This window comes from Schistocerca serialis, chromosome 4, assembly GCF_023864345.2.
Source record: "Schistocerca serialis cubense isolate TAMUIC-IGC-003099 chromosome 4, iqSchSeri2.2, whole genome shotgun sequence".
In the NCBI taxonomy this organism is placed as follows: Eukaryota; Metazoa; Arthropoda; class Insecta; order Orthoptera; family Acrididae; genus Schistocerca; species Schistocerca serialis.
This window is the reverse complement of record NC_064641.1, coordinates 737958977-737977364: the sequence shown is the minus strand read 5'-3', so window position 1 is coordinate 737977364 and position 18388 is coordinate 737958977. Positions and strand designations below refer to the sequence as shown.

Genomic DNA, 18388 nt, shown 5'->3' with positions numbered 1-18388 from the left:
ACTTCACTTTAAGTGGTCTCATTTGCTGACTCGTATTCGGGAGAGTTGTAAACGATCTAAGGGCCTTTGGTAAACATACATGAGTTGTGACCGTATCCCGTCGATTGTTTTCAGTATGGAATACGCACGTTAATGGGTATAGGCAAGGACGGTATGCCGAAACTGGTGATTATCGAGGAAACAGAGACATCTGTGCACCTTTTCGTGATAAAGGAACCGTACGTAGGAAATTGAAACCCGGAAGATAAGCAGAAACAGGTGTCATTTAAATATTCTGTTACCTTTAAATAATCGTTACAACTGCACAGGTATGAGTACCATCGTCGACTTCCAGCAATAGAAAATTGAGAGAGAAATGGCTGCTCTTTGGCACGGAAGTTTTAGCATGTAAAAAGAAATTGGGTAATACATGTATGTGCTAACAGTTTTCTGATTCTTATTAACTCGTTTCTCTTAAAGCCGTACCCTATTCCCCACTTCAGATTACTTATTAAAAATGGAAAGACTTGTCGACGAAGTGCAGTCGTCCGTTAATCTGTGAACCTTATTAATTATCTTGTATGTGTTACATCATAGTTCCCTAATTTACTTACATTGGTTGTTCGCTCTGTCTGTTAAAGTCTTCATAATTACTCTGAAATTCACACTTACGTGCGTGGCATAGGGTTCATCGAACCACTTTCACTATTTCTCTACCGTTCCACTCTGACAGCGCGCGGCAAACAATGAAAGTTTCTCTATACGTTGGTGGGTGTCAAAAAAATATTTTTGCATTCGCAAGGGAACGTTGGAGATGGAAATTTCGTGAAAACATGCGTCGCAACGTAAAACGTCTTTGCTTTAATAATTGCCATTGTAACTCGCGTGTCATATCCGTGACACACATTCCTCAATTTCGCAGTAATACAAAAAGACAGTCCCTTCTTTGAACTTTTTCAGTGTTCTCCGCCAATCCTATCTGGTAGTGATCCCATACTCCACAGTAATATTATAGCAGAGGACGCACAAGCATAGTGTAGGCAGTCTCTTTAGCGGATTTTTTGCAATTTCTAAGTGTTCTGCCACTTTGTAAAACGCAATCTTTGATTCACCTTCCCCCCAACATTATCTATGTGATCGTTCCAATGTAAGATGCTTATAATTTTTATACCTAGGTATTCAGTTCAGTTGGCAACTTTTAGATTTCTGTGATTTATCGTGTAACCGAAATCTGACGCATTCCCTTTAGTATTCATGTGGGTGACCTCACATTTTTCATTGTTTAGGGTCAGTTTACACTTTTCGCATCACACACATACCTTGTCTAAATTATTTTGCAAATGTTTTTTATCGTCTGTGACCTTCCGTCACTGCCGACCGAAGTGGCCGTGCGGTTCTGGCGCTGCAGTCTGGAACCGCGAGACCGCTACGGTCGCAGGTTCGAATCCTGCCTCGGGCATGGATGTGTGTGATGTCCTTAGATTAGTTAGGTTTAACTAGTTGGCTCTGAGCACTATGGTACTTAACATCTGTGGTCATCAGTCCCCTAGAACTTAGAACTACTTAAACCGAACAAACCTAAGGACATCACACACATCCATGCCCGAGGCAGGATTCGAACCTGCGACCGTAGCAGTCGCGCGGTTCCGGACTGAGCGCCTAGAACCGCTAGACCACCGCGGCCGGCCGTTTAACTAGTTCTAAGTTCTAGGGGACTAATGACCTCAGAAGTTGAGTCCCATAGTGCTCAGAGCCATTTGAACCAACCATCAAGCGTGTTTTCACAAACATGTATAATTCGAGTGGGCTCCTGAACCAGTTGTTCAAAATAATTTTCGGAAAAAGCATTTGTAAGATTTCGAGCGATGTTTTATGCCTATCACCGACTATAAACGTAAATATCACCAACACATCGGGGATAGATGAAGTCACCACCATATATAATTGTATGAGTGGAGCACCTATTTGACACAACTCACTCTTTTTTGAACTGTTTAGCGACTGCATTTCATGAGTCGGGAGGTGGGTAAAAGGAACAAGTAATCAATGTAGTCCTGTTGTCAAGTATAATCTTTACCCAGACTAACTAACAGGAAACTATGTACTTAAATTTTGTTACAAGATAACTACTTCCAACTGCAACAAATAAACACAACGCCGCCGCCGCCGTCGCCACCACCACCTCCACCTCCACCACCTCCTCCTCCTCCTCCTCCGCCTACACCACCACCACCACCTCCTCCTCCTCCTCCTTCTCCTCCTCCACCACCACCAAATGTGTTTAGTCTATCCTTTATGAAAGGCGCAGGTCAGTTTCGAATGAACTTATCTCCGGCTTTGGACAGTTTACAGTACCTATAACGACTTAGGCTTCAGTGGTATCTATTAGCGCCCAGAGCTCTGATTCTTTCCCAACACAGGTACTACAGTTTTCTACTCTATGGTTCCTAGATCAGTTCTTGTCCTTTGTTTGACCTGCAGCCTATGACACTGAAACCCTTTTTGTTCTTTCCCGAATAATTGATTTTAAGAGAGCGGAGAACTGGTCCACGAATTCTTCCAGGAATTCAGCTCTGACAGGTAATTATCGTATCCACTTTAGTGAAACTGTGAAATACGTTATACTAAAGCTCGACCTAGGGCCAGTCGAAAAGAATATCCCCTTTAAGCCGAAGCTACATATAGAGCAAAGGTGGCAATTACATCCCCCCCGTCACGTTCCTCATCTCAGAAGGCATAAATTGTTATTTTCTGATGATTCGCAGTGTAATTGGTTTATCCGTTTTCTCCTTAATTGTGATACTCCCTTCAGGTCGTAGAGTACCATACATTCGATGTCTCAGTTTTTCATTCATCTACCCTGATTCACAGACACAAAATAAAGTACACTCTGCTTCTTAAGCAATTAGAATATGTTTCATAAATTACAACATCTGGGTTCCATTACTTGATCTCTCGTCACAACCACGGGGCCGCTGTCGCGTCTACATAATTTCCGGTTACTGTCATGGGGTTCCTCTCTGGTAAAACTTGAATACATCGTTAGCCGACCTTGAGAGCTTCTAAATTCGGTAACTGATTCTTGCGAAATCCCGCCCGGGAAGCTGTATGGCCGTGGAGTGGCACGACCGTTTGATATGCGTGGAGGCGCTGCAACCTACTTTCTTCTTCCGACTCGCCAGGCGCAGTGAATGGTGCGGAGCGCCTAGTTCTTGCGGTGGATGTCGTTGACAGCTCCACATCTTATTTAAAATACTAGCTGCGTCATTTGTATGGTATTTTCAGCGCGCGTCGCTTATTTGTATGTATTTTTGACTAACCATTTAGCACTAGTACAAGTTGACTAACACCATATCTTGCTGTGGCCATGATCATGTTAGTAATTGGTAATGTGTATGTGTGGTAGGGATGTCTGCGGCAGAAATTGCGTTACAAACGACGATCGGACAGAGGAGACCGTCCGAGCTAAGCCCTCAACCGCCTGCCCCTGTTGCTTACGAAGCGGGAGGTAAGTGTACCATCGAATCTGACGATCGCCACACATTGGTGTTCGAAATGTTCGAAACCACGAAGGTATGTTTTCTTTCAAGATTGTTTATTTGTTAGACGACGTGGAAGTCGGGGCCGCATGCGCACAGAAGAGCGCTCCTGTCCCCATTTTTGCCGTTCTAGTCGACGTAATTGAGAAGCGTTTCGAACTCTGTACTCGGGTGTCGCCGCTTAGCGTGTCTCCTCGACTTTCGTGCACTGGCGGTGTTTCATGCTATTTCGTTGGCGGTTGAAGAGCTACAAGAGATGTTGTACATCAGTAGTGTTCAGTCCGCCAATGCTTCCATTATGCAGTCTGCTCCAACGCTATGATTTCCGCAGACGACCACGAAACTCCCGCTGTGGCGTACCGTGTAGTTAAAGTTGTCGCTGAAACGTACCACCGTATACAGATGAATAACTTTATGCAAGGCAGGGAAGAGGCTGGTGGTTCGATCGTATCAGATTTTTCTTCTTTTGTACTCAAGGATGGAGCATGAATTCGGATTCATTGTCATACCCGTTGGCTGCGCTACACAATTTGAAATTCTCACCTAAAATCGGACGACTGAACTCTGCAGCGAACATCTGTGAGGTAACAAGAATGTTTCTACCGCATCCTGCAGTTTCAGATCCCAATACATTAACATATGCAGTCGGAAGTGTTACGTTTGCCTTTCTCAGCACTGGATCTTTTACTGTTTGTCTCTTAGAATTAGAATACATCAGTAATGTTACAGATCAAATTCCGATAAATTCTCTGAAGGTATTGAAAGCTTTTCACACGTACGACTTGACTATATACAATATTTCAAATTTGTCCGTGTCACAAAATATTTTCCGAAGCGCTATATTCCGGCTGTACGCTGTATGCCGAGGTAGCATACACGACCCAAATGAAGCTGAGGAAATCAATGATGTGCCGTAATGAATTCATTAAAGAAAATGTTTAAAAAGACAACTAGCCACATCAAAGCATTTTCCTGAAATACGTAAGGTACTTGGAGCGTTTTACAATCAGAGGCACTAGGTAGACAAACTGCGTCAGTTCTTTGAATGTTTAGCTTCCCGCGTCAAATGACTATCAAAGCACAGATGCTCGTGGAGCTTGTATTAACTGTGAAGTGTTATTATCAAGAAATATTTCTTTGGAGAGAGAGAACAGTGGCATGGCACTCTGCGGTATAATTTTCACCAAGTCCGACAGTGGAACATTCCTTCAAGAAAAATAAACCCAGATTTTATAGCACCTAAATCGCTCTAAAATATTCAAACGCTTGTGTGGATTAGGAGGGGCAACTTAATTTTTGTTGTTGGTCCTCATTAAGATCGTCCTTCCTGAGGCGAATGGTGGTGTAGTGCGGAAACTACAGGATGACAACTTGAGTGTGAAGCAGGTCCAGATAGACGAATTATTGGCAGTCTTATAAACTAGGAGAGAGGTACTGGCGGAAGTAAACCTGTGAGGGTGGCTGAGTTATACAGAGTATTACCCTCTAAAGGCAACGTTCCGGGTTAGTGCCCTGGTCCGGCACATGGTTTTAATCCGTCAGGAAGTTACAAGCAGCGCACGCTCCGCTACAGAGTGAAAAATTATTTCCAGATAATTTTACCTGTACACATGTACAGTTTAGGTAAATCTATATTAAAATGTAGGTCTGCTTTAACAGCTGTTCAGAGGTGGAAATGGACCGCCGAAGGCAATTCTTCTTCTTCTTCTTCTTCTTCTTCTTCATTTCACTTTGGCCTTGGGGACCATATTAATTCTCTACATTCCTCCACCAATCTCTTCTGTTCCAGGATTTCGTGACCTATTTTCCTTTCCCCCAATGTGGTCCGCGGCATTCCACGGGTCCTGAGAATGGTACTCGCTGTAGTCTTTAGTCTTCCGTCCTAGTCAGGTATATTGTCCACATTAGTCTTCCTCCTTCAGCCTTCGGCCAACATCAGCTTGTAAGTACAGCTGTGCCAGTTCCTAGTTTTTTGGTATCCTGTAGTCCAGTAATGGGGACCAAATATTTTCCGTTACACCTTTCTCACTAAGATCGGCAGGTTTGTTCATCTGTTTCCAGACCCATATAGAGAGCTATCGGGAGAATTACACTCTGTTACAGTCTGATTTTAAAACTTCATGAAACTGCTCTACTGCACAGCACATTCTGTAAATCAAAGTATGTGTTATTTCCTGCTGCTATTCTTGCCTTACAAGGCAATACTAAAAGAAAATTGAAAGGGGGCGTATTTCACTGTGTTATGTGAATCACATTATAAATTTGAATACACGTTTCATTACTTATTTCCGAGATTTTCGAAGTAAATCACAAACTTGCAACGTGTGTGTGTGTGTGTGTGTGTGTGTGTGTGTGTGTGTGTGTGTGTGGTCAAAATCATCCGTCCAAGACCATGCAGTTTTTTCATTCTCATGAAAGGGCTCGATTGTAGAGATCCAAACGTTTTTACTTAAGTTAGATCCAGTATTTGGTTTCAAATTAGGAAACCTTTTCCTGCGCAAATAACCGAATGTTTTCTTGCAGTGACATTTGTTTCGAAAGAATGAAACAAATAGGGGTATGTTGAAAGTCTCTCTTTTTACCACTTGTAATACACACCATTCAGTTGATTATGAATCAAGGGACATGCATAAAGAAATTACATTAGTAACTCAATTTCGAAGCCGTTACTTTTTCTTGAAGTGGGGCGTTCTTGCAACGGACATTCTACAGGTTAGAGTATACGGTTCGTATTTAGGATAAACACGTTTGGGGCTTCTGCCGACGTTCCTCACTTTTCCTAATTATTCTATAGCATGCTGTCGGCACCTCGTCTTTGTCATCTCGATACATTTGTTAATAAAGGAAATGATTTTCCTGTATTAGTCCGCGATCATTGCGAAAATTTTGTGAATAAAACCATCTAGGTTGCTATTAGAATTTTCTTTCTTTATTACGCTGATTCGACTACTGCCATCATCGATAATTTGCAGTGAAGATTAGAGCAACATAAAAAGCGACAAACGCTTGTGGGATGTGACAGGTAATTAGTAAAATAATTTATAAAGCCGTCGAAAACCTCTGTCGTAAGTATGTCCATACTGCTAGAAATAATGTGAAACATTTAGATACGTACAAAACATGTATTCAGTACAGTGTAGTCGTCAGGATATGGGACAGTCTGAGCAGCAATCTCCTTTCTCACAGGAGGGTAGTCGTCTATACAGTGTGTTGCGTTTTCTTGTAATACATATTAGTTCTCGTGGAGGGATAAACAACGATTAGTTTCTAGCGTTGCAACTCACCATATTCATTCCGACCCATAACTGTGAAAACATTGACGTAAAAATAGCTTTAACGCTAATGGCGAAATCGTTACGTTTTCGTTGTGCAACTCTCGAATGTGATTAATACCTTTTTGACTACAGTTTATCTTATCAAGACTTCCACATAATTGCGGAAAAGCTCTCTACAGACAGACACTACGAGAATGCATGACAAACATTGCCAGCGCTGATATTTGCAAGCCACCATATTTTGACCATACCCTGATAGCCGGCCGAGGTGGCCGAGCGGTTCTAAGCGCTACAGTCTGGAACCGCGCGACCGCTACGGTCTCAGGTTCGAATCCTGCCTCGGGCATGGATATGTGTGATGTCCTTAGGTTAGTTAGGTTTAAGTAGTTCTAAGTTCTAGGGGACTGATGACCTGGATGTTTAAGTCCCATAGTGCTCAGAACCATTTGAACCATACCCTGATAGCGTGTGCGGTCCCTTGTCGGGTTGTCGGGGCGTACATTGTCAGAGCAAAACACCGCATATCTTTCTCTCTCAATTTGCTAGAAAAACCGTAATAATGTCTTACGTGCCATAAGACGTGCCACTTCACTTAATTTAAGACATTGAGCAGAGAGTACCCAATATTTACTTAAAAAACTCCGTGTGTTTCCTGGACCATATTAAGGCTTTGCACTCATTTCTTCGTAAATGGTGTTTTCGAATAAAAGTATCATGCAGATCAAAATTAACATAATTGTAACAAGAGCTGTAATTGTTAGAAATCTCTTTCAGATCTGTATTTCCACATGTGATACGATCAAAAATTGTTGCCGAGATCGTGGCTTAATCTTGAGGTTGTCTTTATTTTAATTTGGGAGCAGAAGTCCGTTGCTGCATTTAGAGTATGCGAACTGTGCTGAGCTGAAGCGTGGCTGCTGCTGTGAGCGACAATGAACTGGGTCAAATCCTGCGTCGCGCAATCCTGTCACAGGAGCTCGCCTGTCTCCTCGCGTTGCTGAACACGGTTGGGCTGTTCGTGATGCAGGTTTCGTAGTAGCGCTTAGTACTAGATTCCAGGCACTGTCTTTATTGCTGCAGTTCGTATTGCTGTTTAGCTTTGTCGGGTGGAAGGAAAGCTATAAGCTGAAGGGTGAAAGTAAAACCGTAAGGCATAGTAAGCTGGGAAATCGCCTAGAATTTCATTTTCCTATACCGAAAAGCACTTTTCGTTTTTATAACTGAAAATGGTTCCACATAAGAGTAACTTTTTGTATAGGTTACTTTAGCAAGTGCGTTTAACGTGTGGAGTCGTGCTTATGTTGCCGAGGACAGCAAGATGGAGAAAGAAGTGGGCAAAACCCAGTGGTTGCACATAAAAAAGCTCACGAAACACCAAGGAGTCAGAGTTTAGAACCTACTGTCATCACCCCATGAGACGCTGTGAATGATTTCGGATTTAATCCAAGATATGGGTACAAAGAATTTTACAGTGCCGTTAATTCTTTCCATTCCTTGCGACATATCGCTCACGAAAATTTCTTAACCACCACTGTCCGAATAGGCCACCGCTTGGTCAAGTGTTGTTAGACTACTTGGGGACTTTTCCTACATCGAATACTGCGCATACTGAGAGGGGTATTTAAATGGTCAAATTCAGGAACTATGTTTATAGAAAAAAAAAACTCTTTAATGACCAAATCTTCTTCTTCCATTTCAAGGCGTGGGCATTGGCCCATTCCAAAACCAAACAAATTTATCAAAATTGTTTTCTTCATCTCTTACTGGCCGTCAATATCCTATTTCTAGTTCGTTTGGAATGTAGTGCTTGCCATGGCAGGCGTTCGCATGACATCCTTTTGATGTGGTCATGGGATTTTCTGTAGTGTCTAATTTCTTCTGTCGTGTCTACGGCTAGTTACTGTCTTATATCTTAATTCCGCACTCAGTCTCGTGGCATTAAACTTAGAAGTGGCCTCAGAAATCTCAGCTCTGCTGCTTAATTTCTTCGTTCATTTCTCTTTCTTAGGGCCCAGGTTTCAGTACGATACCTAAGAGCATGCTTAGCAAACACGTGTACTTTGTGTTTTCTCCTTCCCCATAATTGTACGTAGATATCTCCTTACACACACACACACACACACACACACACACACACACACACACACTTACAGCATTATATCTGTGTATTCTGAACCACATCTGAACTAATTTTGTACATTGATATCTCTGTCCTGAAGTATTTAAAAGATTTTACCCGTTTGCTTACTTTATTATTGATCATTATTTTTGATTTATTTACACGCACGACCATTTGATAATTTTGTAAAGCGTTATTGAATTCAGACACAAATTTTTGTAAAGCCCTTTCGGTGTCTGTTAAGAGAACTTGGGCTTTTAGAAATAAAATTGTCACTAAATTGGTTCCATCCCAGGTCCATCTGCACAGGGTTTCTAAAATTCCATTCTTCTATAACTTTGTTGATATTAAATATCAAAAAGGATCGGTGAGAGACCACACCCCTAGTTTACAGTCAATAACTCTTCGTTTATAATACTTTTAGTATTACCATATAATCTAATGACGTTCAACAAATTATGGGTACTTTGTAGTCAGTGATCAATTACATAATTACATTGTACCTACCTCATTGTAAGCCTTCTCATACTGTAGGAAGAACAGAAACAGTGGCTTGTTGAATTCTCTTTTCTGTCAGTTGTTTTAAAACAAATGCATTTGCACATGACCTACCTTTAAAAAATCCGCATTGCTCCTCTCGTAAAAATGTTTCTGCTATTGACTGAAGTTTCCTTTTAATGCCAGATGGAATAGGCTTTACAAGCATCCTTCAAAATGGACAGTGCCCTGCAATTTGAGCATCCTTTTTTAACCCTTTTCTTGTGTATCCTTAAAATTCTTGCTACCTTTCATTCGTCTGGGATTTTTCCGAAGCAATAAATATCATTCAACAACTGCACAATAACTTTTTCCATTTAACACTGGTGCATTTTATAAGTTCCAGATTTATTCCATCTGTACATTTAGCCATTCTGTTCCTGACCTCCTTTAAACTACTTTTCAAGTCTGTCATCGTGATTGTATCGTAATCTCCAACATTCAAAGTATTGTTATAGTAGGGCTCATCTTCGTTCCTGCTTGTAATACAGCAACTATTTCTTTCATGGTATTCTGTCTGTGCTTTGTTATTGATTTCACTACGAAAATTTTGAATACTTCGAATCCAAACTTTTGAGTGCTAGTTAAATCATATTCCAGTTATTTAGCAATACTTACCCAGGTATCTCTATTTAGTTGTCTAGCACATCAACTTTCGTATTTATTGTTACCAAAAAGAGGAGCTAAGTAGTAAGTACCAATGCAGCAGTTTCAAACTAGCAGTTTCTGTCTGTTCAATCGTACACATCCTTATCTGTGCCCGCTTAATGCTATTAATTCCCAGAAATATGTTTACTGAACCTGGAAAACTTTAGTTTCTCCACTGAACGTGAAGTTGTTGCCGTCGAATGCGTTTCGAAAAACCGGCAGGAAACAGTTACATCATTAATGTAAAGGAAACGATACACACAGCATAACACTTCATTGAAATAGATTTATAACATCCTACTGCTCTATGTTGATAGGCAAACACTTTGAGTACGGCATGTTGCTGTAAGGATAACACAGTTTCGATTGAACCAGTTGACAGGCACAGAGGTGGTTTTTGAAGATAAATAGCTATTTTGAAGTTTCTTTCGTTTCCAAATTAAAGTAATTTGTGGTTGAAATGAATGCGCATATTACATGCCCCAAGATTAGGCTGTTGTTATGAATCGAAAAACCTTCGTTCTTAACTAAATGGATCCCACTCTAGCAACATTCTAAACAACTCAACGAGTTCAGTAGAACAGTGTATCTTCTACAAGCAAATACGCCATATTTAAAATTAGTTTTTCTGAAGACGGAATGTCGAAAGAGCAATGTTGCATCGGTCCAGCTGGCACACACGTCTCTCTCTCTCTCTCTCTCTCTCTCTCTCTCTCTCTCTCTCTCTCTCTCTCTCACACACACACACACTGTGGACTGTTCTGAAGACAATATAAGTTAAATGCCGAGTGCTGCGTTTCAAAATGTTACTGAAGGTAAAGCTTTTTTGAGACTAACAGTTGTGTGTTGAATCTCCTCAGTGAGGTCGGCAGAGGAGCAGTTGTTCTCCAGTTCTCATCGGTGGAATACTGTAAATCGTGAAAATGCAGTGTCGTTTTACACCAACTCCGTACAATAATGTTTTGTGTTGTTTCTGCCATAAAGACCCTCGTTCGAATCTCTCTAGTAACATACATATCTTTTGCTTCTATTTAAATTCCATGTTTGTTAACAATAAGCATTATTATCAACAAGACCACCTCCGTAGCCGAATGGTTGGCTTTGCTGCCTTCGGTGCGAAAGGTGACGGTTTCGACTTTTGGAACCACCCCGTATTTTGCACAGGTAGTTAGGTCTGGGACGTGATACACACTGCCTCGTGAGGCCAAATTAAGAGCTGCTTGATTAAAGAAACAGCGGCATCATCACAACTCGTATACTGGTAATAACAAATGGAGAGATTAACGACGTGTTGATCACATATGTCCCGCGATCTTGTAGGCAGCAGTTGGCGATTGGGAACACGCGTGATACCAAATCAGTGAATGATATTATAACGTTTTATTTATTAACTAATAGAAGTGTTAACAAATAATGAATCTTAATTATTTAATGGATGTAATAACTAAAGTATGAAAATCTAGTCCACAATAAATTAAAATTTGGTACAAAAATGCGAAATGTCAAATAGGAAATAAAATACTTAAAATACTTCTTATATATAGAGATTGAACGATATTGGTGATGCACACGTCCTTATAATTTAACAAAAGCATATTTGACGTACCTGTATGAAACTTTGTTTTCGGTAATTAAATATAAAATGTTATTTTCGCTGAAAATTACGATCCAGGTTTGTTAATTAATATTCCTATTTGTTACTAAATATGGAGTTAAAATGAAAGTAAACAAACATGCTACTAGAAAGATTCGAACCAACCACTTTACGATTGCAATCGTTTAACGCTGTGCTTTCAGTCATCACGGAATATGTTAGTAAACCAATAATGTTTTATGCTTAACAGCATTCGGAAATTTTCTGATCTTCAAAGGCAGTTTCTTGAGTTTTTTGAGAATTTTGTAGTACTGCGTTACGAAACAGACGACGTGCACAGATCTTCCGATCTTAAAGTTCGATGAAAATGGAAGAGGACCTGTTCGTAAGGTCCGCTTGTGAAATTAAGTCACTAAGCCTAATAACTGGCCAATTTTATTTTATTATGATAAGCACCTCTCTTCTAACCTGGATGTCCCGTGGCGTATGTTTCGTAACAATCATCTCAGATTTTTCATCGGAGGTTAATCTAAAGAGAGGAAGAGATCAGCAAATCAAATAAGAAACATTGAGAGCTATTTCAAAGTCGTAGTTCTGCATAATACATTTTGGTATTCGTATGATACTTTCTGGTACTCCATCTCGTGTAAGTTTTTGCTTTTTATGGTGGTAAAGGTTAATTTACGGTACTCTCGACGTGCACCGTTTTCTTTTCGAAGTTATCGTTAAGACACAAAAAGTGAAAGTTGTAATTTCGAATACAGCTAATGTGAAGGAGAACTCCAGTGGATTATACTCTGGAGAAACAAAGTCATTATGTTTACGGATTCTATCATTCAGTCCATCGGGACGTTTTACAGAGATGGTGGACTCTGTGACGTTGTTAGGTTGTAAATAAGTATAATTATCTTCAGGTATTGAGCGCATTACAATTCACATGGAAAGTACAATTTGTCTAGAAGTCCGAACGGGAACTTCCGAGCTCTGATCAGAGTAATTTGACAGAAGCCATTCGGAGGAGGAGAATCTTCAGACACCAAGAATTGTCAGTGTTAAAAGTGGATTTTGTACGGGTTTTTCCATCTATGTTGTCACTATTATAGTAGGTACGTACCTAGCCACCAGCAAGGTTGAACCACCTGAAGATGTCGGACAGTTGCTCCGAAGAAATATTGTGGAGTTTGTACAAGGTGATCCGGCGGCAAACCCGTGAAGACTATTTACAACACATCTGCCGGGAAAGCTTGAAGAGTCACATACATGTTGTTGTTAAAGTAGACAAAAAGACGTTAACGAGAAATCAAAAGGAAAACGCGTTTGAACTTTACAGTTGTGAAAAAGGAGCACAACAAAAAAGAAACCTGTCAGAGAATGTTAGAAATTGCCAAAGAATGATTATTATCTGCAATCTGTAAAAATGGACATTCAACTTCGTAAATTTAAGAAAGAAAAAAAAAAACGAAGAAACATGTTGGTCCACATTGTTACTTTCGTGTACCGTGAATGATGATGATGATGATGATGATGATGATGATAACCTGAAAGGTGGTGATAAATAAATAAGTGATACAGATTTTACCGTAATAATTTCAGTTTCGAAAAAATATTGATTGGCCTCTGCTCAGATACATAGTTTTATCAGTGATGTTCGGTCTGTCTTACGCTATATACGTAAGGCCAACGACCACATCGTATTTATACGAGCAAAATTAGTCCCAATAACAATACTATGAGAATCAGCTCTTTCGTAGGTCAAGATGAATTCGATAGTCTCGTGAGAACTATGATCCAAGGGCCGCTGATCATCCTTCCACATGAGGTGCTTATGCTGTTCCAGCAGTTGTGTGCAGCCTTCCCCAAAGCTGATATATGGATCTGCAACGACTCTAGTATGTATTGTACAAGAACAACTGCCGCCATATCCCAAGAAAAACGGAAAAGTAAAATCTTTACAGTAGCTAGTTCAGTTACAGTGACCCAAAAAACACGCGAGTGACAATCTCCCCATAATCATTGCGCCCCTTTTCGCTCAATTTCCTATTTCCCTATTTCACTCTTGCTATCAGACACAAGAAACAAACTTCCATAGCGCTTGATTTTTCTGTGAAGCTAATTTGAGTTACAACATTAAGTTGCCGTATTACTCTGTCTAAATCTGATCAGAGTCTGGTTGTTCTTGTCGCCTACGTCATCGTTGTTGTTTTGATCGTTGTTGTATAGTCTCTTTTTGGTGGTGGTCGTCGTTCTATTTTGTTGTTGTTTTATGGTGATCGTCATTGTTTTGTTGTTCAAGTATTTGTGGTGGTGGTGGTGGTGGTGGTGGTGGTGGTGGTGGTCGTCGTCGTCGTCGTCGTCTGATGATGATGGTCTTCTCTTCCTTCGTCACCAGCCATGCCCGGATGTATTTATTTTTTCATTCGTATAGCTCAAAATAGTGTCTATAGTGTTAGCAAAACGTTATTCTACAGTGCGTCTTCGGTTCGAAATCACAAGGTTCTAGGATTTATTGAAAATTTCACAGATTGAAGGTAAAATAGATAATTGAGCACTGAAGTGTAAAGTGTTTCCTCCTAAAACTTCCCCAATTTTAACGTACTGACGCATTTCGCTGCCTTCGTGCGTTTTAATCTGTATCAAGATAATAGAGCCTATCCTTGTGCACTAAGTCCCAACATTCACATTCCCAGAAATGGCCGATTATCTGAAAAGACTGGGAGGCAAGAGAGGAACTATGTAAAAGAATGTGGTTATTGGTCCGCTGTTATCTGCGTTAACGACAAACTGTAATACTGGCGTTTCTTATCTTTCTTTCTTTGCAGTAACTGCCGTCCTCGGGGCGAAAATCAACGACGTCCACACGTCGCTATCCAACCTGGGATTCAACCGCAGCAGCACACTGGAAAACATTTCGCCTAAAACATCGAGAGGGGCGGCCCGGTTATATCGCGGTAGGCGTCGTGAACACGTGGACCTCAAAGTCCCGCTACACGTAGACCTAACACTGCCTGCCGATTTTCCTCCTACACGAAGCTCCTACCATTACTGAGCTTCTCATTGCGTGACACATTTTTATATTTCAAATTTTAATTTCTTCTATTCTTGAATAATTAGAAGCAAATAGAAAATATTCTTTGCTTTTCCCGTAATTCTTCCTGCTGCACTTTGATTTTTGCGTAGGTGTTGAGTCTCTTCTGTAGGTCTCGTTACTTTCCTTTTAACACAGTAGTATTACCAGCTCCGAATTGTCCTTTGCCTGCTCTGTGGCCTTTCTTTATTGCACGCATTTTTTGTTGATGCCTCTATAATTTTACACAGCTTCCAGCTATGAAAACCTATTTTCCGGTGTAACAGCTGCAGCTTGTAAGGTGTATGCTTTTATTTTGGCAGTAATTTTTATCAGCGGAATGTAACTGTGTTTCTGATATATAGAGACACTGGTCCTTAATGGTAATTCTGTTAATCTGCTCGCAGAGTTCCAAGCATTAAATAGCCATATACGTCAACAGTACAGGTAAGCACAATCATTTTATTACAAATAATTGTGTACCATGGTGAATACCACAAAACGGAAGCTCAGCGAAGATGCACTGCGTCTATGGAAGAGGATGAGCGTGCCGTAGCGAGTGAATTTGATTTTGTGTGTCATCACAGAAATCAGACTTTTTAACATTTTATCAACGATGACGTAGTTTACGTCTCAGCCAAACTCGTAGTTCTTGGAAACGCTGAACAATGACAGATGCCCAATAAATACTGCAACGTATTAGCGACAGTTAGTAGGACATTTAAAATTCCACTGTGAAACAAATTTTGAACAAGTTGTTCGAAATGGTCAAATTTAGTTTTTAAAGACTATATTTAGCTGGCGCAAGAGTGCCCCAAGAGTGAACGAATACATTTTTGAAGGCTATCATGATATGTTGAGTTTGTTGATGCCAAGAGGTTAAAGTGCAAAATCAACTGCTGATTGAGGTGGTTCGACTATTGTTATATAGTGTCGTCGAACATTAATTGCACAAGTGACGACAGCACAGAAGAATCGTTTTCTATAAAGTAGGTCTGCCAAGAGTCCTCTAGAGTCTAGACTCCAACGCCAAGGGTAAAGATACCGTGTCTATGTCAGTTGCCGAAGATAGGAATATGCGTGGATCGTAATTGTGTGCACTGTGGCTCATACTACGTGGTCTGTTGAGTCGCTGTATGTACTGTGTTCAAGAAGTTGAAGAGTACTTGAGTAAAGATTCTTGTTATAAAGTGTGAAAGCGAACCTCTGATAAATTATATGCCACTACCGTACTCTTACTATTAATGTTAAACGATTGTTTCCGTGATAAAGTGTGTGTGACCCTTTGAAGCATAAGTTAATACTCTAATACACATGTTATTTACTGGTATTAATTCTGTCCTTTAAGATTTGTGTTCACCATTAAACGCTGCTCCAGACTTTCAGTCAACATGATACCCCTCTCACACCTGTCGGGCAATTGTGTGTGGCACATTCAAGGTCACAAGGTAACATGATACCCATCAGGTGTCCACCCAATCATCTTGGACAATTATGTGACAAAATCAGCAGATAAATGAAGGTCACCCATCTACTATGGGGTTCTAGCCCAGATAATGTTGTAAGATAAGGTAACACAGATCTAGGCGAAAAGGATGGCATAAAAAGGCGGTAAATCCTACAACCCCCCCCCCCTCCCTCCCAAATCCCACATTGATCAAGGCCACTAGGAAGACAATAAGCTGGCGGGAAACTTTCTGCCCTCCTCAGAAGAGAAGTTGTGTGTGCCTTGTCATTTGTGCTCTGTGCATTGTAGTGAAAAGATCAGATTTGTTTGGGATCCGCGTGTCGGTTTTTCGTAAATAATAATAATAATAATAATAATAATAATAATTTCCCCGTGGAGGCCCGGGAAAAGAATATGCCTCCGGTATGTTTTGCCAGTCGTAAAAGGCGACGAAAAGAACAAACCACTAATAGGGCTAACCCGCCTTTTAGTGTGATTACTTGGTTCAGGACAGAACTAAAGAAGCCTCGGACAAGCGCCGTCATGGTCGGGGACGACGCTTGAACCCTATGCCCGCCCACAATGGTAATGACACTGCTAGCCAACTGGAAAATGATTTAAATCCAAATAGAGGTGTTTTGCAGGATATGCTTCCTGCAACCACCCTAGAAGGAAAACAAAGACAGAGGATGGTCAGATGAAGTTAATCGACACCTCGTGTTCTGTTATTACCAAGCAACAAACCTAGGAACCAACACAACTGGATACAGATTACAAGTATACACAACATTTATTACCAGATACCCGGAATTAAAATTTTTAACAGAACAACGACTAGCTGATCAGATCCGTGTAATAATAAAAAATAACAGGATACCCCAGTCAGAATTAGAAAACATCAAACAACAAGTACAACAAATACTGGAACAAAATAATGTGCAATTAGAAGAAGAAGAAAATACAGTAATGGACTCAAACATCTCAGAGCAAACAAACAAAGAACAACACGCACCAATTAAACAATCAGAGGATAACGAAATCTTGAGACAGCCACCAGCACAAGCACAAATAGAACATGAAGTGACACACATGTTAGATATAGAAGAAAAATTTCAGTTGACATATATAGAATACAGAGACACAAATACAGACATTAGACCATTCTTGCATAGACCGCCAAATAACCCACAAGTCGAAACAACAATAAAAACTATCAACACAATCATACACAACAAAATAAATGAATACACAACTATGGAAGAGTTACAACTACTGGTTTATGTAGGAGCACTCACAACACTAAATACACACACTAGGCAGAGATCAGAACCAACCAACACACAGAAGAAACCCACAAAACCAGCATGGCAACACAGGCTACAGATCAGAATAGAAAAACTGAGAAAAGACATCGGACAGCTAACACAATTTATAAGAAATGAAATATCAGACAAAAAACGAAAAAGGTTAGGTAAAATCTCACAAGAAGCAATAGAGCAATTAGATGAAAAGAAGCAGAAATTACAAGCATTGGCCAAACGACTTAGAAGATAAAAAAAAGTGAAAATAGAAGGAAACAAAACCAAACATTCAATACAAACCAAAAGAAATTTTACCAAACTATAGATAACACACACACATAAAAATAGATAATCCACCAAACATAACAGACATGGAACACTTCTGGAGCAACATATGGTCAAACCCGGTACAACATAACAGGCATGCACGGTGGATACAAGCAGAAACAGACTCATACAAGATGATACCACAAATGCCTGAAGTGATAATTTTGCAACATGAAGTCACTCGAGCAATTAATTCTACGCACAATTGGAAAGCCCGTGGAAATGATAAAATAGCAAATTTCTGGCTAAAGAAGTTCACCTCAACACATTCACATCTAACTAAATTATTTAACAGTTACAGTGCAGACCCATACATATTCCCTGATACACTTACACATGGACTAACTTATCTGAAACCTAAAGATCAAGCAGACATAGCAAACCCAGCTAAATATCGCCCCATAACATGCCTACCAACAATCTACAAAATATTAACTTCAGTCATTACACAGAAATTAATGACGCATACAACAAAGAACAAAATTATAAATGAAGAACAAAAAGGCTGCTGCTAAGGAGCACGAGGATGTAAAGAGCAACTGATAATAGATGCAGAGG

The 18388-nt window shown here is 40.2% G+C and overlaps 1 protein-coding gene across 5 annotated transcripts in view; it reads left to right on the top strand.

Annotated features, from left to right (window-relative positions):
- LOC126473257 (serine/threonine-protein kinase tousled-like 2) overlaps positions 1 to 18388 on the top strand; it is a 585239-nt gene that overhangs the window by 233447 nt on the left and 333404 nt on the right. For 2 of the 5 annotated variants that reach the window (XM_050100191.1, XM_050100193.1), the window contains exons 3-4: positions 3386 to 3487; positions 14511 to 14639. The exons of 1 other annotated variant lie outside the window; for it this stretch is intronic. In XM_050100191.1, the coding sequence (XP_049956148.1) occupies positions 3386 to 3487; positions 14511 to 14639 (231 nt within the window). The remainder of the gene's footprint in view (positions 1 to 3385; positions 3488 to 14510; positions 14640 to 18388) is intronic. 2 more of the 5 variants (XM_050100194.1, XM_050100195.1) reach the window with 2 other exon arrangements.